Here is a 21,340-nt window from a genome sequence, read left to right on the forward strand (position 1 = left end):
AGCCAGTACTAAATGCAAGACTGGCGGGGTCATGGGTTCAGAGCCCATCCCTCTGGGAGGACCCTTTGGGGGTCCACCCCATGGTTTCACAGACAGATCTCAGACCACTCAGAACTAGAGCCAGAGCTCAGATTCCTGCCTCTGCCTCCTGGGCCAGCATGCTGCTCATCGCTCTGTGCCAAGCCCGGTTTTCCCCTGGGAGACCACTCCAGGGAACGCGGAACTTCGACAAGCTGATGACTCTTCTCTCAACAGCACAGTGGAGGGGCTAAGGCAGTGGGTTTTAACCTTGGCTGCACACTAGAGTCATCTAGGGAGTGTCTAAAAAATCCCAGAGCCTAGGGCCAATTAAGTCAGAATATCTGGGGATGGAGCTCGGGCATTTTTTGAAGCCCCCTGGGGATCCCACTGTACAAGCCGGTGTTGGGAACCACTGGACCAAGGTGCTCTCCTTTCTCCGTCCCAGGCATTTAGTCTCAGCCCGGCCGATCCAGATGGCAAATCGGATCCCTACATTGTGGTCAGGCTTGGCAAGACGGAAATCAAGGACCGAGACAAATACATCCCCAAACAGCTGAACCCGGTATTTGGAAGGTCAGTGGCCATCTGGGTGGGATTGCATTGTCCTCTCTGCATTTGCTCCTGCTGTGCTTCTGTCGGGGCTGCTGTGTCCACGTGAGTGTGTCTGAGTAAGTGGTGGCAGGAGGTTAAATGCTGGCTTCTGCTTGTGATAAGAGCCAACCAAACCTACCCTTAGTGGAGAAAGGCCAGGTTCTTTCCTCGGTCCCTTCAGGTGTAAGGTGGTTTGTGGTGATTTTCATGCCTGTGGTTTTCCGATAACGATTTTCCTACATATTAATCGTTCCTACATTCAGCCTCCTGCATTTGGACAGAGAGGTTTCCCTTTTCACAAACAAAGCAACCAAGACCCAGAGAGGTTTAGAGACTTATTCAGGTGCATACTGTTTATGGGTAGAGGAGAAAGGGCCAGACCTTTGGTCTTGTCTCCTACCAAAGGGATTTTCCCATCATATCATTTTGCAGCTCATTTGAGGTGACCCCTGAAGTAAAGAAATCGAATCACATTCCCCATTTGTGCTGTGTTTTCCTGCAGGGTGTTTTAAAAAGCATTGCATTTGTGTATGTTTAGGTGAAGCAGGCATTTCCCAGTTCACAGAACCCCCCTCCCCCATTTGTCTTCTAATGGGGAGGGTCACACATCTGTGTTCTCTGCTGGAGCTTGTGCACCCAATTACTGTTAATTTCGGAGTCCAGCAGATGTGGATTCCATTCCGCCACATACAGGCTGTGTGACTTTATGCAGGTGGCTTAACCTCTCTGGTCCTAGTCTTCCTCATCTGTAAAGCAACAACAATGATGCTTGACTCTCTGGCGCCTTCAGGAGATTAAATATACAGCACCTCGCACATTGTCTATGCCAACCCCCAGGAGATACTCAGAACACATTCGCTTCCTTTCTCTCTCTCCCTCAGTAATCATTTTAGCAATGGATACATTTTAAGTGTATTTAATTTCCTTTTTTCCTGAGTAACAAGGAGCGTGGGGTGAAATCCTCATCAGCTTTATTTAAATTCATTTACACATTTGCAATCTCTTCAGACCCTGACATTTGATGAGCACCAGACTCTTTCTTTCCTGCTCCTGAGGAAATAAATGACTTTGCCTGTGCAAGGTTATGAGAATGATTAAAATGATGCCGGGGAACTGTACCCTTGCTTCCCTGACCCAGAGGTGACCTCTCTCATTACCTGCCATTCGCGTAACTAGCAATTCAAAGTGCTTTGCAGTAAGTTTTCATCAGCTACCCTCAGCACAGCGCCCTGAATGGACTGCTTTTATTACCTGCCGGTGGCTGTGGTAAACGGGAGGAGGGATGATGGATGTTCTCTCTGCCTTGGCATTGCAGAGACTCTCCCAGAAACCCTCCGCACATGGGCGCCTTGTCGGAAGGGAATTTAATGGTTACTCAGGGACGAAAGTCGCTGGCCCAACCCTGCAGTGTTCCAGTGGGGAGAGCGCAGCTCCTGGGCCTGCCCTGGGTCTGGGGCCCCCCTCATCACCGTAGGAGGATGCCACAGGCTCCACCCCTGATCTCTGGCACCTTGCTTGCTTTTCCTTATAGCCCTTGACATGCGTATCTGTTTATTAGATGTCCCCTAGCTCCCCACTAGAATGTAAGCTCCCTTGAGCAGGGACTTGGTCTTCTGGCCTGTTCAGTGCCCTGTCCACAGCACCTAGCACAGGACATGGCATGGCACGCATGCCCAGTAAGGACCTGTAGATCGAATGAGTGAATGAGTGAATGAAGAGACGGATGGACTGTCCTCCAGCACGTTACCAGTGGAATTTACTGAGACCTGTCACTCTGCATCAGCCTGAGGTGGTACATGTCTGCAGACTTCGGTGGTTTCTCCTTTTCTTAAAAACCACAGTGCCTGGCACCTACTGGGTGTGTAATGAATGTCAAGTGAATGAAGGAGTTAACAAAAGAAAAAGTGAGCAAAGGAACAGTGGGACATTGTTGCTGTGAAGCTTAGAGGCACTAAATGTTTCACAGGCCCAGTTTTTACCAGCTCACGGTGCCTGCTCCCTATAACCTCCACTGTACCTGAGGTCGTGCCCCATCGACACACACGTGGTATAAGTCTAGCTTTCCCCTGGGAAGCCCCACAGGGTGGGCTGTGGTTCTTACTAATGACAGCTCCAGTGGAAATCCCAGAGAGTTGACTCTGTGCGCACACAGCCCAGGGAGCCGGAACAGGGCCGAGGAGTCGCCACGTTGCAGTCAGCACTGAAGAAGTCCTTTCTCGGTGGCAGCAGCCATGGTGACAACTAAGCTGAGGCATAGGCGGCTGGAGGCATCCTTGGGAGATGCCTCTGGAATCAGTTCTTGTTTGGGATCCAAACTCTGGAGCCCCAGGGAGGCTGGACTTTGTCTTTAAGCAGAAGATGCTCATTTCTTCCCCACCCAGCCGCATCCCTGGCCTGCTCAGTGCGTTTCTCACAGGAGCTCTGAGCATCGCTGCAGTTTTCTCTCTGGGGAGGGTTCATGGGCTCTGGCTGTGCTGTGACCGTGCTTCCTGCCACACTGGACAGTGACAGTCAGGCTACGTGGATCTGACCACGCGGGCAGCAGCCCAGACAGGCTGGTGGACACGCAGGGAAACAGTGGGCCCTCATCCTCCCTTCCTCTTGCCTCCTCTCTGTCCCTCGCTCCCAGCCCACCCCACCTTGTCCCGGGGCAGCCAGAGTTGGAAACAGCTAGAGAAACATCGTTGTGCCTTGATTTGGTTTCCAGAAAGACATTTCCCTGAAATGCAGGGTTGCACTAAAAATTTAATTCTTATCATCTCTAACGCTCAGTGGCATGATAATGCATTGTCACAGGAAGTCGTTGGCACCGATGTTCCTTTCAACACCGTCACTGGTGTGGCATCCTGGAAAGAGCCAGGACCAGGAGTCAGAACACAGACACTTGTATCAGTTAGGCCTGACTACGCTCCTGGCCAGGTCACTTGTGCTCTGTGTTGTAAGTCCCTCACCTATAAAGTGAAGGGATTGGACGCGGTGATCCCTGAGGTCCCTGACAGACGGCGGAGACATGTCCTGTCCACTCCCTTCAGGTAAAGCCCAGCTCTAATGAGGACGAGATGAAGAGGGTGGCTCTCTGTTCTCTGGGGGCTCCCCATCTTTAGAGACGCCATCCCAGCCCTGCAGTTCCATGTCTTAGGATTGGTCCACCTTCGACAGGGCTTCATTTCAAGTAAACTCAGCTGGTGTTCCCCGAGGAAGCTAAGTGGAGGGAAAGCGGATGGCAATTTACTGGGCACCAGTTAAATGCCTGGGAGTAAACAACATTTAACCGCCTGCTGTCTCACAAAGGAGACATTTATCCCCATTTACACAGAAGGAGGCTGAGAGGGATGAAGCAACTTTCCCAAGTTACTGGTTCGAAATCAGGGTTGGAAATCAGTTTGAGACCCAAACCCTTGGCCTAGCTGCCACCCTGGTCAAAGACTGCAGCTGATGGTCATGAAGGAAGAGATGATTGGACACTGAAAAGTGACAACAGAATTGGAAACTGTTTGTATCTCAGTAAAAAATTAAACCACATAAATATCCCCTCAGTAGTGAGTGTTTAGTGCGTTCACATGAACTGCGGGCTGGCTCAGTGCGAAGCTGGGAAACCTTCCGTGTCACCAAATGTTGACTCCTAAAGCCTCTATTTGGACTGCAGGTCATTTGAGATCCAGGCCACCTTCCCGAAGGAGTCCCTGCTCTCTGTCCTGATCTACGACCACGACATGATCGGGACAGATGACCTCATTGGCGAGACCAGGATCGACCTGGAGAACCGCTTTTACAGCAAGCACCGGGCCATCTGCGGCTTGCAGAGCCAGTACGAGATGTGAGTTCTCCCGCCCAGAGGCTGCCGGCGTCGGGGCGCTGAGGCTGCGGCGCAGGCCCCGGCTCTGGAAGGCCAGCCAAGGCGCAGCTTCTGGGAGGGTGTTGGATGGGGAGGCAGGGCTGACGGAGAGCCAGGAGCCCAATGGCATGTGTTCACCCCATCCGCTGGGCCCGGTGGGCGGAGAGACGCAATGGGGAATGATGCTGGAAGAAGGGTGACTAATGTAACACCATGCGGATGTCCCCGATCGTGCTAACTAACACGAGACTGCGTGGTGTGCCAAGCGCTTTAGTGCAGTGTCTCATTCATCCTCTCAGAACCCACGGAGGTGGTACCCCAGCCTAAAAATGAGGCAAGTGTGGGCCCAGCTCTCACTCTTCGCAAGGATTTTGAATTCTGCTTCATTTCAAAATATGGACGACTAGCTTTATTTATTTATTTTTTAATATATTGTATCTGATATCTTAAAGAAAAAATTAAAATCTTATAAATTTCAGCCAGGAAAAATATAAAAACTTTCATTAGATTTTCATGGTATACTTGTAGAAATATGTTTTCTGAATATAAAATATGTATTCATTGTAGAAAATTTAGGAAAATTCAGAAAGCATAAAATAATGCTGAAATTATTCCACCCAGAGATAATTTATGTAAAAATTGTTTTATGTATTTCCTTTTATTCTTTTTTTCTATGCTACTTTCCCCCAAAGGTAGATTTATACTTTCTGTGAATTTTGTAAATTACTCATCTTGCTAACACTTATGTCATAATAAGCATTCTATAATATCATTTAATATTCTTAAAAGTCATTATTTTACTAGCTCTGTGGTGTTCCATCATATGAATTTATTATAAAATGATAAAATCAATTTGCCTTCATGAACTTTAGGGCAATTATATATTTCTTCTTTTTTCCATTAGAAATATTGTTGCTATAAGCATTCACATTGAAAAGCCATTGTACACCCCTTTGATGGTTCACTCAGCAGTCACCTGTAGATGTGGATTATGCCGTTAAAATTAGTATATATGACCAAATGGCTCTCCAGGATGGCTGTCCCCATTTAGACTCATAGGAACAGAGTCTGGGTACCTGCTTCTTTCATGGCATGATTTTCAGACACGTCTCTACCTCTGGCTCTCCTTGGAGCCCAGAAAGCCAGTGGGTTCAGTGCTGAGACCCTCGCGACTGTATAAGTCTCCGAGGTATTCACATCACCCTCAAGTACCTGAGCGAGTACCATTCAGAAAATGATTAGCTGATCTTACTCCGAAGTCAGGGGGGGAAGCCGCAGACCAGCATGGTGCATCCTCTGTTCCGAAGAATTTCCAGACAGTGGAACTACCAGGGAGCAAACTCGTTTCATCAGCGAAGTTATAACCTCTGTTCACTGAAAAGGTTTTCAAACAAGACAAGAGCACCTGTGTCTGGGGAGGCCTGCGTGGCCCCCGGCATGGTTTGCATGGACACTCTGGGATCTTCATAGCTCTAGTACAATGTAGTGGTTTTATAGGCTTCTTTTGATTCATTTAAATGCTTAGACAAGTTAAATTCTGAGGCCTCCTGTGTCCCAATGTGCAGAGAAATCCAAGCTCATCTTGGTCATGGCCATTAGAGAGCAGTTCATTGCCTGTTAATAACTTTTAAACAGCTCGTTTTCAAGGGACGAAGGGGTTGGAAAGATTTAGAAATTCAGCACCAGGAAAATCAGTGATTAGAGAAACAACAAATATTGACTTTCTGCCTGTGTCATGAGTCTATGTATGATTGGGGGATGGGGGAAAAAGCAGAGAAACTGAAAGAATGAGCTAGGCTTTTCTCTTAGAGTAAATAGCAGCCCAAATGGCTATTCTGCTAGAAAGAGAACAAAAACCAAGCAAAGACGTCCACGGAGAACAGCTGGGTGAGTGCCAAAGGCCGGAGGGAGGAGGAAGGAGGAGGAGCTGCTTCATGGGTACAGAGGTTTCTTTTGGGGCGATGGAAATTTTTTGGAACTGGATGGAGGTAGTGGTTGCACAACATTGTGAATGTTCTAAATGCCGCTGCATTAGGCAACTTTAAAATGGTTAATTTTATGTTCTGTGAATTTCACTTCAATTTTTTAAGGCACACTTCTTTAAAAATAAAAAACTACTTGCAAAGGATTTTTATGTCAAGCTATTCAGAAGTCCTGCTTTTCATACAAGCATACATATGCAGAGGTTTTGACCAGAAAATAGAGAAAACAAAACAAAGAAACAATAAACACCAGCCCAAGAGCACAGAATGGCAAGTTGAATCTTAAGGAAACTACACAGATCATACTTGGGTGGCCCTTTGAAGAGGGGCATCGAGTATGTCCTCCAGGGGAAGCCGGGCCTCACCCTGTCTGTCCTTCCTCCACTTTTCAGAGAAGGATACAATGCCTGGAGAGACACGTCCAAACCCACCGAAATCCTCACCAAGCTTTGCAAAGACAACAAGCTGGACGGACCCTACTTTCATCCTGGGAAAATACAGATAGGGAACCAGGTCTTTTCTGGAAAGACAGTCTTCACTGAAGAAGACTCTGGTAACTCCCCGCAGTGCAGCCTCTGGCTTCGCTACTCTTTGAAAAGCCTGCTTCTCCTGGGGTCTCTGTGGCTGGGGACAGTGGTCGTCTATTGGGAAAGTACTACGTGCTCATGGGAGAAAATGTGGAAGAGTAAAGAGGATAGTGAGAATCGCTTACAATCCCCCAAATCAGAGATGAGCATGTTGCGTGCTGGTATATTTCATTACAGCCTGTGTGTGTGTGTGTACGCCATATATCACATTTTTATAGAATTGTGAATGTGTCATACAGCTTTGTATCCTGCCTTTTCTATTTCCAGTAGATATGACAATTCTCCCTTGTACTTTGAAACGATCACTGATAATATTCATTTTTTATGGTTGTGCCATTTATTTACATTGTGTTCACTTTTTATAGTGACACTTATTGCTACCATGAACTTCCTTATACATATTTTTGCACATTTCTAATGTTTCTACAGTAGAGATCACATAAGTAGAATTGCTGTGTTAAAAGGTAGGCAATAACCTTAAAAAGAATGTTATATACAGTAAATCAATGAACACAGCCAAAATTACCTCCATAAATGTTAATACCAACAACTCTCCTGTTTCAGCACTAAGAGGGAGATTTTCCACAGGGACATCCTGGTGTCTACCAGGAGGTCCAGGAAGGCTCTCATACCCTTAGGAGGAGAACAAACGTCACCTCTACTGAGTGATACAGAGCAGTTCTGTGCCGTCACCCTTGTCTGTTTGATGCTTGAAAATGACCTATTTATGGTTCAGGTGCTTTTGATGCAAAGAGCCCAGTTAAGGACATGCCACAGGACATGACACTGTCATGTTGACCCCATCACTCGGATGCCAAGATTTCTTTTTACCATCTTGTTTTGACCCCAAAAACTTTTTGAACAATTTTACATGCAGAGTTAAATGACATTTAGATAGTGAATTGATGGCATATTGATGAATTTATGTTGAGAAATAGTCTCTTTCACAATATAGTTTATAAAGCCAATTTAGTTCCTTGGTCAATATCCTGTATTTTATGATATCCTGTATTTCATTAAACAGTTGTTTGCTCATCAAAAATATGAAATTATGTTCATCAAAATTAGTTCTTGATGGATTACACTTCATGACAAAGATTTAGTCCATTGATTACTTGTTTGTCCCTACCAACGTTTACTGATTGTAATTGCTAATATTGGGAAATTTCTTTTGTGGCCTCCTTTAAAAAAAAAAGGAAGTTCAATATCCTATGTCAAATGTCAAATTTGACCATTCTAAACTTTGTCAAGAAAATTGGATCCTTTCAACAACTTTGCCTTATAATGTTTGCAAATAATGTTTCTGCCAGTAGTTATCATGAATTACCTTCTTTGGTAAAATGATGCATCAACGAACCTTTTCTGTGAGCAGGAGTTGGTAGGAGGAAAATCTCAAGCAATACAAGAAAAGACAGAAGATATCCATGGACACACATTGTGCCCATTTTACCACCTTATGTAGGGTCACCCTGATTCCTCTGGCCTCTCACACTACTGTGTTATCCAACAGTTCTGTATCTCCAAGAAACATACCCTCTCTGGTACCGTGAAGCCAAGCTTGTGATTTGTAGACTCTGCAGAAATCTGATTCAAGAAGCTCTGCATTCCAAGACCCCTGACTGCTCTCTGGGTCTTCTTATCAACCCATCTCAGGTCTCGTCCTCTAACCTTGCCATCTCCTTCCCCGTCCTACCATGCCACCCTCACCTCTTTCCATTCTCTCTCTGTTCTTTTTCTCTTTTGCTGGCTTTTCGTGTGCCTCAGTATATTTAGAGAAACCTTTAAGTGTGACAGCCCATTCTGTCCCCTCCGGAACACACAGCTGACAAGTGCCTTCATATTTCTTTCTTTCATGCAGATGAGACAGTGGAGTCTTATGAGCACTTGGCCCTGAAGGTTTTACACTCTTGGAATGACATCCCAGAGGTTGGATGCCGGCTGGTTCCTGAGCACATAGAAACCCGGCCACTGTACCACAAGGATAAGCCGGGAATGGAGCAGGTAGTGGCCAAGTCCCTTCTGGCCCCGATAGAAGTGTTCATCCCCAAGGAATGTGACTTTTCCCCTAATCTTGTGTGCCATAGAATAATGGTTCTCAAACAGGGACAATTTTGACATACACACTGCCATGCCCTAGGACATTTAGCAATGTCTGGAAATGTTTTTGGTTTTCTCAGGCAGGTGGAGGTGCTACTGACACCTAGTGGGTGGAGGTCAGGATCCTATTAAACATCTGACACTGCACAGGACAGCTCTTCGCAACAGGAATCAATCACTCAGCCCAAAATGTCAGTAATGTCAAGGACAAGCAACAGTGCCCTAGAGTCAGTGTTGAACTTAGCACCTTTTCCTTTTTATGATTTGAGCTGTCAAACCCTTTTGGAAGAACTCTGACATTTGAGAAACTTCAAAACCCACTGGATATGTTCAAGCCCTTGTCCAGAAGTCTATCAGTAGCACACAGTCCACTGGTTTTCCCACAGGAGCAGTGGCTGGTGGCTTACCTCGAACTGGCAAGAAAAAACTGTGTGTGGAGAGACAACTAGAAATCCAGGTTAGAACTCAGAAGAGCAAACAGACTTTATTAAGAGCCTTCTATGTACTAGGTTCTTTACTTAAATGATCTCACATAATTTGGATGATCATAGAATTATTTATCTGAACTATGGCCATTTTGAGAGGGGAAGAGGTCACTACTAATAATCATGCTGGTACAAGGGACTTTTCTAGGCAAACAGGGCTACGTGGGTCACCTTACTCTTATTCCTTAATATAGACTCATGATGTATGTAGTATGATCCTTTTAAGATGAGGGAATAGAGGTTCAGAGAATTTGAATAACTTGCTCAGAGTTACTCAGCTGATAACTAGAGCTGGGATTAACCCAGGCAGTTTGCGTCCCTTGTCCTGTCCCAGCACTGGACTCACCGAGTAACTTGGGCAAAGCACATGAACTTGACCATGACGGGGCAGGAAAACCCACCTTGCTCCCACACCCTAGCAGTGCTGGAGTGTAAGCCTAGTGATAGCATGTGTCAGGGAATGCCTTGGAAGGGCAAACCTTTGTCAGAGGTAGAAGCTCACGATTGTGTCCTGAAATGTACTATGATGTTTGAAATTCCTTAGTCACTGGTATCCTTCCTTTTGCCTGTCAGATGGGGCTTTTTGATGAAATTTGTTGATGTGTCTTTAGAGAATAAATCATCCCACTTTGCTCTAGGACTGTAATCCTACATTGAATTGGTTCTTCTCGTCCTAAACGCTAAAGTTTTTCTTCTATTGTCCCTTCCCTTGGGAAGTCGTTTTTCCCTTCTAAGCAAAGCCCCCTCCTATTTTATGAATATGCTTCCCATTCTAGTGAAAGCCCCCTCCCTTCTTGTAAAATCTCGCCTGACCACTCCAGCCCAGTCCTTCTTACCTGAGCTGACAGAACTTAGACTGTACACAGCAGGGCTGAGCATGGAATCCACCAGACCACCTCCCCACACGGGCTCCTGAATTTCTTGCAACAGAGTAAAGTATGGCGTATGGAGTTCAAGGCAATGGATGGAAGACCCTGGTCTGCCACTAATTAGCCGCAGGATTTCGGCTCGTTTCTTTGACTTCTCTATGTGTTTCAAAGAAATGTTGTTAGGGTGAGCATTTAGTGGAGGTAAAGGATGTTAAGATACTCTGGAAACAATAAAGCATGGTACTGCTGATGGACACTATTATCATCTTTTTAATCTTTAGGAGTTTGTAGAAAGAGCAGTCTTTGGAGTCAACAGACAAGGGTTGAACCCAGACTACTACGCAGTGTCTGTGTCAGCATGGCCAAGATGTTTACTCATCTGCTAAGTAGGAACACTAACGTCTACCCAGCGGAGACCCTGAGAGAGTTAATGGGATGATGTTTATCAAGCCCAGAGTGCTCGGTCTACCACATAGCAGATGCTCAGTCACAGTTTGCTTGCCCTTCTCCTGGTCTTAACATATGCTCTGACTAATTCTTAATTAAAATGTCAGTTATGCCTTTGTCAACAAATATTCTTAACATGTATAAAGCTACCAAGCTGTATCTCATATCCATTTCTAGTAAAGAGATCTGTCAAAACTGTGAATTCTCCATTGCTTACGTGGTACGCCTCCCCAAAGCTAAAGGAGTTCTTTTCTTAACCAGGGCCGCCTGCAGATGTGGGTGGACATGTTTCCCAAAGACATGCCTCAGCCTGGACCTCCTGTTGACATTTCGCCAAGGCAACCCAAAGGGTAAGTTAACTGCAGCCCCACCTTCCGGAGAAGAGACCGTGGTAGCAGACTGAAAGGTCATGACATTTGAATTAGTGTCTCATGTGTTATATTGATCGATTGGCACCTGAGAATTATCCCTCACTTTCTACCTGGCCAATCACAGCAGGGGGCGAGTGTGGAGATTGAAAGGGTGGCCCCTGTTTTATGGTAAGGGCGACAACTGAGCTTCAGAGCCCGGTTACTGGAAGGAAGATCTTCTCAGAGAAGTTCACGTCCTTGTGATTCCAGCTGGGACACTTGGTTTTGATGGAGCCAAGACCTTAAACTGTTGATATTTTTGAACTTGGTAAAGTTGAGGAAACTTACAGATTCAAACAGAACCAGAATCCCATAGACACCTGTTGACTCTGTTTCAGAGTTTTCAACTAATGCTGCCTTCCCTTATTCCAGATACGAACTGAGAGTAACCATCTGGAACACCGAAGATGTCATTTTAGAGGACGAGAATATCTTCACAGGACAAAAGTCAAGTGATATTTATGTTAAAGGGTAAGGTCATCAACCAACTCCATCCTCCCTACCCTTCCCTCCTCACCTCTTTACCCCCAAACCTGTGCCTCCTGGATCTCCTCTGCCCACACCCCGTGATCCCACAGTTCGTCTTACTCTCCTGGTTAGAACAGCGCCCTTTCTTTGTCAAATATTCATCTCATTCCGGCATTTTGTTAAGAATTATTATCTTACGAAAATATTTTTGTGAGGAAATCTTACATAAGCATTTCTTCAAGTTTCATATTGTATACTTAGGCATTTTGCTTAACATTCAAAATACATTTACACCCGAAGGAAATAGAGTGATATGATCTATTGATGAAAGATTAAGTGATAAGAAGATTGTAAGAATAATACAAATGCTAAAACTTAAAACTTCCCATTTGCTGATAAAAAAGATACCAACCCAGGACACGGGGAACTAAGGGTTTTTATCTGTCTTACACCTTGGCTTCCTTTCGGCTTCTAGTCAGGGACAGAGGTAAGGGAGTAGAGAATCAAGTGACTAAACATGTACCCTCAGAGAAAAGGTAATCTCAGCTTCTTGTATCTCTTCGTCTTCCCCAACCAAGAAATCTTCTTCCTCGTGGGCGCCTCCGTTTCTAGTAGGCTGTTAAACTGTGTCTATTTTACCTCTCAAATAACTCCCCGCGCATGCTCCCAGCACGTTCAGTATCCCTCTTGCTTTCTGCTCTCTCGTCCATTGAGCTTCTCTCCCTTGTCCATGGGCCTTTGCACATCTCTCTCTGGTGACTTCTGCCCCCCCCCCATCTTTCCCTCCCTCTCCCTCCATGAAGTCAAGGACCATCTGTTTGCTGTCCATCGCTCCCTTAGCATCTAGCTCAGTCCTTCCCTCTTAATAGATGCCACATGTCTATTGCTTGAGCAAGCAGCGTCTTCAGCTACCTGATTGCGTCCACACCCCAAGTGGTACCGCTTCCCCAGAGGGGCCGGTCTTGACCTTCCCCTGCTGTGGGGGAGGGATGTCTGCTTTCAGGAAGCATATGCTTTGGAATGATTAATTTGTTTGTATAAAAAGTATCCATCTTTCTCAATAATTAATTCACCATGTACTAGGAGAAAATGTATTAATTGTAGCTTACTTTATGCTGGGTATGGAGGAGAAAGACCAGACAACACTAAGAAGAAGGGACAGTGTAGATAATTCGGGGTTCACTGAAGCACTCAGCAGGAATCTCATACAAGGCCTCCAACATCCCTCTGAACAAGGTGCTGTCAGCTTCCATTCTCCGGAGGAAAAGAAGGTGCGGAGAGGTTAGATAACGCGGCTACAGCTGCACAGTAGGTGGTAGAGCTCGGATGGGAACCCGGTGGGTGCAGGCAGCCCTCCACCCTCCAGGCTGCACTGATGCAGGCCTGCTGGGTTTTTGAGACCCACAGCCGGGGAGAAGGGGCCAGTTACAGGCCTGACATGGCAGGTCGAAATGAGGCCAGTTTCAGAGGCCCCCGTGTCGCAGGTGCTCTGCCTGTAGCACCCAGGTGCAGGCGTGGCCCCCCCGCAGAGGGCTCCCGGATGAAAGGACCCCGGTTCTACCCACACACCCTGACTTTCCTTCTTCACCGCGGGGGCTTCAGGCCTCCCCAAGAGCAACCGCGTGCGCTTCCCCAACCTGACTCAGGGGGAGAATCTGTTCCAGTTTCAGGCCCTTTAACCTCTGTTTTCCCTTTTCGATTCAACAGAAGCTTCCATCTAAATCTAACTGGAGCATAGTCTCAACACTATGATTTAGGACCACGTTGGAACTAGTTAAATCACTCTCGATTACACTGGTGCCTGAATAATGCGAGTTCAACTCTTTGCCTCCCTTTGTGCAGGTGGCTCAAGGGTTTGGAAGACGACAAGCAGGAGACAGACGTGCATTACAACTCCCTGACCGGCGAGGGGAACTTCAACTGGCGCTTCCTGTTTCCGTTTCAGTATCTCCCAGCCGAGAAGCAAATGGTCGTCACCAAGAGGGAGAACATCTTCTCCTTGGAGAAGATGGAGTGTAAGACGCCAGCTGTGTTGGTGCTCCAGGTGTGGGACTTCGAAAGGCTGTCCTCCGACGACTTTCTGGGTAGGCCACTGGCTTCCTCAAGCTCGTATGGATGCAGAGGGTCGTGTCCCAGGCTCGGGGCAGCTTGCTCTGATTTCGCTGCAAGGATCGTGAATTCAGTGCTGTTCATGATGGTAAAAAATTGGAAGTACTCCCTATATCCTTTTTAGGGGATTGGCTGAATAAGTCATGGTGCTTCCATACGGCAGAAGATATATATTCATACAGATTCAAAATGACCTTTGCTCTACCACTAAGAAGCTATTAAATTCTGAGCTAATTAGTGGCTCATGCTGTGCCTCAGTTGTAAAAATGGGGATTGTAATATTGCATAGCTCAGAGGGTGTTGGGAGCTGTATAAGTGATAATATAATTTAAAAACTAAGCACAGCCCTGGCCGTTTGGTTCAGCGGTTAGAGCATCGGCCTGCGGTCCAGAGAGACCCAGGTTGGGTTCCCGCTAAGAGCGCGTACCTCAATTGCAGTTTGTCCCCAGCCCTGGTTGGGTCGAGTGGGTGGCGACCACTCGATGTGTCCCTTTCATGTTGATGTTTCTCTCTCTCTCTCTCTTCCACTCTATCGGAACAAGATATCGAAAAAAAAAAAACAAAAAAACTAAGCACAGCGCCTCATACATACTAAGCACTCAATAAGCAATAACCCCGTAGCCATTAAACATAGCAGAATATTTAATGAGTTGGCTAGATATGCATTAAGTGGAAAAGGGTGTAGGAAAAATCCTTTTTCTGTAAAATATGTATTTCTATGTATAGGAGAAAGTGATAGAAACAGTCAAGGAGAAGGACAGACATAAAGAAAACTAATCCATAGAGCAGTGGTCAACTTTTGGGATACAAAATTATGGAAGATTTTTCTATTATTACTTTTTTGCTTATGTGCATGTTCTAAATATTCACAATGAACAAACATCACTTTTGTAATAGGAAAGATTATTAGAGAGATATATGACGCCCCCATGGATCTCATGGACATTATCTTAGTTTGCCTCATATTCGTTCACTGAAAATACATTGTTGAAAAGCCTACTAAGGTCTTAGAGAATCGCCATAAAGACAGTAAGACTTAGTCCCCGACCTGGTGGGGTTTAATGAACTCAAAGATGGAGCTGTGGTTGGAGAAGGGGGTCCTCATAGGCTGATGTATGCCAAGTCAGGAGAAGACTCAGAAGATAGGCACGTGATTCAGACTGCAATCAGGGAGCAGAGATGCCCAGCATCAAGGTTGGAAACCAAGGCTTGAAAGTTTTGTATCGTAGCTCTGCCCTTGTCTCCTACCTGCTGCCACATTATAAATGCTTTGAGGACACCAAATGTGTCTTGGTCATATTTGTATCCCCGGTACCTAGCACATGCTAGTGATCCAGTATGGTGCTGATTGAATGACTAGTGAGGGATGGATGGGTGGATGAATGGAAGATTAATGAATGATGAATGAATGAATGAATGAGTAGATGGAGGGATGACAGGTGAATGAATGGGTGGATAGGTTGAAGGAAGATGGATGGGTGAATGAATGGGTGAATAAGAATGGTGATTGGTTTTAAAAGCCCTTCCATAACAGCTACGGGCATCTCTTCACAGGCTCCCTGGAAATGAACCTCAATAGTTTCCCCCGAGCAGCCAAGTCTGCCAAAGCCTGTGATCTCGCCAAGTTTGAAAATGCGAGCGAGGAGAGCAAGATGTCCATATTCCAGCAGAAGCGCGTGCGGGGCTGGTGGCCTTTTGCTAAAAGCAAAGAACTCACAGTAAGTGGCAGCTGTAGGAGATGGGGTGGAGGGCAGGCAGGGAGCTTCATGCTTTAAATGAATAATTCTGTGAGCTTCAGATGAAGTGCCTTGCAGTGAATGACACGGAGCTCTTTAGGGCAAAGGTTCTGCTGAGAAGCAAGAATTCTGAACACTTTATGCTGAGAAGCAAGAATTCTGAACACTTTATAAATGCATTAAGCCTTCCCTCCTACAGCATTCTTGATTTGATGGCTAGCTCTGTCAGGGTGGTTTTCTAGCCCCTGGGCTTGAATTTATGCCCCTGCGTTAGTTTCTTTCTTTTCAACATTTCTTGAAGTTATGCGTCAAGTCCTGACCGATGTCAAGTTTTACACAGATACCTCATCCTTTCCCCTCCTTTCATCCCTTTTTAAATGAGCCTCCGTTTAAAAAGGGATCCATCCTTGGAAACTTCCTCAAGAGGGTGACCACAGGGAGAGCCATTCATCCTGTCCCTGCACTGCCAACTTGGTCCCACTGTGTGGCACACGCTGTAGGAATTCAGACCTTTCACGAATTCTGGGAAGAGAGTTTCTTCTGCCCCTTCCCACCGTCTCGGGAAGGGACCTGAGTGAGGCAGGAAGTTGAGAAAGGGCAGGAGCTGCATCCGTGGCCTCTGTTCTCTGCTGCTGACCTCTTGGGGCGAGCGTGTCCGCTCTGCTGCTGTGCCCGGTGGCAGGGCACATCCAGGCCGGGACCCTTCTGGTAGCAGCTGTGGATGGAGAGCGCTCTCTCTCTCTCTCTCTCTCTCTCTCCCTCCCTCCCTCCCTCTCTCTCTGCTCTGGGGACCCAGTGGGAGCTGAGGCGAGGGCACCCTTTGAACCTGGCTGGGTGAATGGCAGCTGCCCCCTGTCTCCATGTGTCTGGTTTGATTATGTTTTCCGGGAGTTTTCTCTTCCCTCCGTGCGCAGCGTGATTCCCCTGGCTGGTGGCGCTGGGTGAAGGGCATGAGGCCCAGCAGACTCATCCTTCCCCATCTCCTAAGTGCTCACTGAGGGTTCGCTGCGTGGCAGCCCCTGGACGCAGTCTGGCTTCACGGCCCAGCACATAACATCCTCAGTCCGTGGACTGGTGGACACACGGATGAACGCAGAAACGAGGCAAGCGTGGCCCCCACCCTCAGCCAGCCCCGGGTCCAGGGGGAGGACCGGTGTGTCAACAATGCGGTCATGCATGAAACAGTCAAGGTGTCAGTCACATGGAAGGAGGGCGGAATCTGAGTCTCTGCACGGGGTTGAGGGGTCAAGCAGGCAGAACGTGAATTTTCCAAGAACAAAGGATGATGGAAAGGTAAATATCACCCAGGAGCAAAGACGATTCCTAACACCTGGATCTTGGTTTCTGGACACCAGTTCCTACTAAAGGAAACCAGGCATCTTTGGAGAAATGGCCGACTCCAGGTCTAGGGCAGACAGCACACAGGATGAGTCTGGAACGTCTCACCGTGACGAATAGGACAGTTCGAACATCCAAAAGAATCATGACTGTGCTTTGTGCTGAAAGTTTTTTCTGTTTTGGATTCTTTCCTTAATGTAGCTGCCCAGAAATAGAAGTCCTAGGTCTAGAATTTGGCAATATAAGATAACGCACGCATGCTCACATGGACACATATGTATGCATATATATGTATTTGTGTATGTGTGTGTATATTCCTCTTCCTAAAGGATTTCTCCAGCATGCATCCCCTCCATCCATGTACGAGGACGCCCCCTCTCAGGCAGGGAGGGCTGTGTTCTAACAAGCAAGCGTTATAGCTGAAGGAGGCATGTCCGACCTGAACACGGTCACGTCTCAGCCTCCGCGTGTCACTCTCTCGGCCTGGTGAGGTTTGAAGCTGTAAATAACTTGAGCAGTAACGTCACATCTAGTCTCTTAGGAGCTTTCTTTCCATCCAGAGGTGTCATTGGGTTAATAGAGAGTCTCTCAAACTGTCCATTTTTTTTTTCCGGTTCTGATTTAAAATTACATCTGGAGGATGTGATTAGCTTAAGACCTTTAGTCGGTGCTCGGTTGAATACTGATGACTGGCGTGGGGCCTGGAGCCCCGTGTGTGCAGCGATAGGGGATGAGGAGCAGAACTTACCAGAACGTGGCCGCAAGCACCTTCCCCCTGCCGCCTCCACGGTACCAAGTGGATGCTTGGGGGCCACTCAGGCGGGACAGGGGCAAAGGGACGGGCTCTTCATGCTGTGAACGGATGACTCCTGTGCCTAGGGCAGAGCTAATTCTATAATCTCTGCCTCCCTTTTCTTTGCACTTTATTTCCTGTGGGAATGTGCGTCCCTGGGACACCCCCGGGTGTTTCCCGTATGGGCGGGATGTCCTTCCCGTTTAGTGATGTGTTTCTGTCCATGAAGTCGTGTCAAAGGTAACAACTATAAGTGTTTAAGAGGTTACTATTTACCAGGCACTAGATTGAGCCCTGTATATATGTTATTTCATTTGTCTTTCAAAGCCACCTTATGGGATACAGGCTGTTAACATTCCCAGACCAGTGAGACGAAGGAGGGACGGTCAGGGAGCCAGGGTCACACAGCTAGTAAGCGGCGGAGCCTCAGATGCAGCTCAGTCTGCACCAAATCCTGTCCACTCAGCTCTGTGCTGCACTGGTATATGCTGTGTGCAATGTTCCGTAAGCTGCCCAAGGTCAGCCTTCCATGAAAGTCCAAACCATGTTCACGCAATAACTGGGGCTCTCTTCTCGAACATTTCAGAAAAGGTGTATTTATTCATGGTCACATAAATATCCTGCTCCTTTTCTTCCATGAAACGGGGTCACCTGGACACACACCACAGCAGAGGATGGAATCTGGTGTCAGAGGGCCTGAGCACAAATCCTAATTATATAACGCAAGTTGGCAAACATCATCCAGCCTTGGCTTCCTCTGCTGTAAAAGCAGAATGACAATGTTGCCTTCCTTGCTGGGTTGTGGAGAGGTTTCAAGAGAATAATGCATGATGGGATAGTGCAAGTTACCCAGCACTCTGCGGAGGTTATTAGTAAGCAGCGAAGAGCCAAGAGGCGGCTGTGGTTCTTTCTATTCTGGTCCTAACTTGCTCTGTGTTGATTTTTGTCCTTTTTTCCAAACATCTGGAGCCCGGCAACTGGTTAGCAACTCTTAAGTTGACTCTCTTTCAAGTACAGAGGGGTCGTATGAGGTCCCCAGTGTGTAAATGTACTGCTCGGTGGCACTGAAGTCACCTCTGAAAAACCTCTGGAAAGAAGCCCTGTTTACTTATTGAAATCCCCTTTGCCATGAGTTGGGGGCTGGCTTCTTGGAATTCTTGCCATCAAGTCTGGCAGGGACTCCCAAAGTCGTGAATGAATGAACAAGAAAGAATGACTGTCACCTCTTGCAGAGGCCCTGACTCATTCTTTGATAACCCAAGACTTACATCACAAGTGGTAGAATAAACAGATAATTATAAAACAATTAGTAGGGACAACAGAAACAATGAAGGATGACAGAAAAGCCACTCAGCAAATGTAGGGACACAGCCACCTCCTGAGGATCAATGACAGAGAATAAAGATGGTAACAGATTATAAAGGCTTCTGCCACTCAAGTGAGTAGTCCTCTTTCTAATTACTCTAAATGTCTATAGTTAACATTTCTTCATACATTAAATGATTACAAATTAAATAGCACATGTGACTGAGTGTACTTGTGCCTGTGTACATGCGGGACTCTCTTTTCACAAAACTCACTGTAACATCATGTGAGGGCTTGTTCATCATCAAAATGGCTTCTCCCAGGACCAAAAAGCTAACAATATTTCTTAAAACAAAGCAGTGGGATAGTCTAAATGCTTCCTGGCAATCTCCCACGGGATAACACTTTTCTAGAAGGTTGGCGATGCCCCCCAGGTCTTTGTGACACGTCCTCTCTGCAGGGGAAGGTGGAAGCCGAGTTCCACCTGGTCACCGCAGAAGAAGCTGAGAAGAATCCCGTCGGGAAGGCGCGCAAGGAGCCGGAGCCCCTGGCCAAGCCCAAGTGAGTGGAGTCGTGGGTGGGAGCATCAGACGTGGGAAGGGCCCCCTGTGGTCCCCACATCAGAGGATGGGGCTGTTGCCCTAGAGGACTCTCTGGGAGAACCGAGAAGCCAGCGGGCAGCCAATAGGCGCCATCCAATCCACATAGCTTTTTGTTTCTATCATTGAAAAATATTCTGAAAACAGTATAGAGGCCAATGGAGAGGGTGCTTTTCTGTGATACTACCCCAAAGCGTTTCTAGAATAATTCCATTTCTTTTTCACTCACTTTTTATGTGAGTTTCATGTGAATTTTTTTCTACTTGTTCTCCAATCGTGCATACAAAATTGTCCTCGTGTTTCATCCATCTTTCACTGAAAAGTGTTGCTTTGTTTCCACAGTTGTCATAATTAGGGTTTTTAATGGTTATGGAATGTTCCATAGCCTTGATGCCCATAACTGAATTGGTATCACCCATAATTGAATATTTTATTTATACCTTTTTTTTCCTTATAATATGAAAATGTTTCCCCTTTATGAATTATTACTCTAAAGTTAATTCCCAGAAGTAGAATTACTAGAAGGGTTACTTTATTTAATTTAACCCATGGTTATATATAAATTAAAAAGTAAATATATACAGATATGAAATACGTATACAAAATACTCTTTCAAATTGTATTAGTGCTATCCGCCCCCACACCGCATGTCTAAAGGTAAATGATCCCTTCTCTGAACCTACCTTTCATCTGTCATAGTGTAGGAACTTATTTATTAATTCAAATTATTCATGAAGTTCCTACAGTGTGTACCTACTGAAAAAACACTTTGAAGACCACTGAAGACATGTAAGATGAGGCTGTGCCGTCCAGAAACCTACAGTCTGTTTAGGGAGAACACACAGCCTCTAAAATACTTATCAGAGGGTAGAAGACAAATACGTTAAGTTCAAAAAGGGGGCGAGTCGGTGATAGGTAAGCTAGAAATTCAAAATGAGGGGCCTGGGGTGGTCACTGTGGACTTCATGGAAGAGGTGAGGCTTGGGCCGGAGAGGGGGGCCCGATGGAGGGCACTCAGACCTCTGTCTGGGTTCTAACTAGACTCTTGCCCTCCTCCAGACCAAACTCTAAATGATAAGGAATCGTTATTGCCCCCAAAGGATAGACTGTGGCTGCTTTAAGGCAGCATGGTCTCCTCCTGTTCTCGGGCTTCTCCCTGTGGAGAAGTGGGGGTCAGGAATACCCCCGAAGCCCGGAGAACCCTGTGTGGACACCGTGGCCCCTTCCCTAATTTTCTCTCGGTTCGCTTTCAGCCGCCCGGACACCTCCTTCTCCTGGTTCGTGAGCCCCTTCAAGTGCCTGTACCACCTCATCTGGAAGAATTATAAGAAGTACATCATCATCGCTTTCATCCTGATCATCCTCATCATCTTCCTGGTGCTCTTCATCTACACCTTGCCAGGAGCCATCAGCCGGAAGATTGTTGTGGGCTCCTAGAGGTCATGGAGGACACAGACCCCCCTTTCTACGAATTCTCGTTTTTCCTCACCTGTAGATATGTAAGAATGTGTGCTCTGTGCAGGCACTGTGCTGGGTGCCGACGGGGTGCACCCAAAGGGCCCAAGAACCGGTCCCTATGTCTAGGGACAGAGCAACGCTTCCAGGAGGAGATGGGAAAGGAGCAGCCCCTCCCCCAACCCCTGCCACCAGCTGCCACACCTACACACT

At 46.6% G+C, this 21,340-nt stretch overlaps 1 protein-coding gene across 1 annotated transcript in view; it reads left to right on the plus strand.

Moving 5' to 3' along the window:
- FER1L6 (fer-1 like family member 6) overlaps window positions 1-21,109 on the plus strand; it is a 104,658-nt gene extending 83,549 nt beyond the window's left edge. Inside the window, exons 31-40 of the mRNA XM_036263931.1 lie at window positions 467-594; window positions 4,259-4,429; window positions 6,822-6,982; window positions 8,875-9,017; window positions 11,176-11,264; window positions 11,697-11,795; window positions 13,635-13,876; window positions 15,456-15,619; window positions 19,534-19,634; window positions 20,926-21,109. Coding sequence (XP_036119824.1) covers window positions 467-594; window positions 4,259-4,429; window positions 6,822-6,982; window positions 8,875-9,017; window positions 11,176-11,264; window positions 11,697-11,795; window positions 13,635-13,876; window positions 15,456-15,619; window positions 19,534-19,634; window positions 20,926-21,109 — 1,482 coding nt within the window. The remainder of the gene's footprint in view (window positions 1-466; window positions 595-4,258; window positions 4,430-6,821; window positions 6,983-8,874; window positions 9,018-11,175; window positions 11,265-11,696; window positions 11,796-13,634; window positions 13,877-15,455; window positions 15,620-19,533; window positions 19,635-20,925) is intronic.
- The last annotated feature ends 231 nt before the right edge of the window (window positions 21,110-21,340 follow it).

The sequence above is a fragment of the Molossus molossus genome, unplaced genomic scaffold (genome assembly GCF_014108415.1).
Source record: "Molossus molossus isolate mMolMol1 unplaced genomic scaffold, mMolMol1.p scaffold_m16_p_16, whole genome shotgun sequence".
Lineage (NCBI taxonomy): Eukaryota > Metazoa > Chordata > Mammalia > Chiroptera > Molossidae > Molossus > Molossus molossus.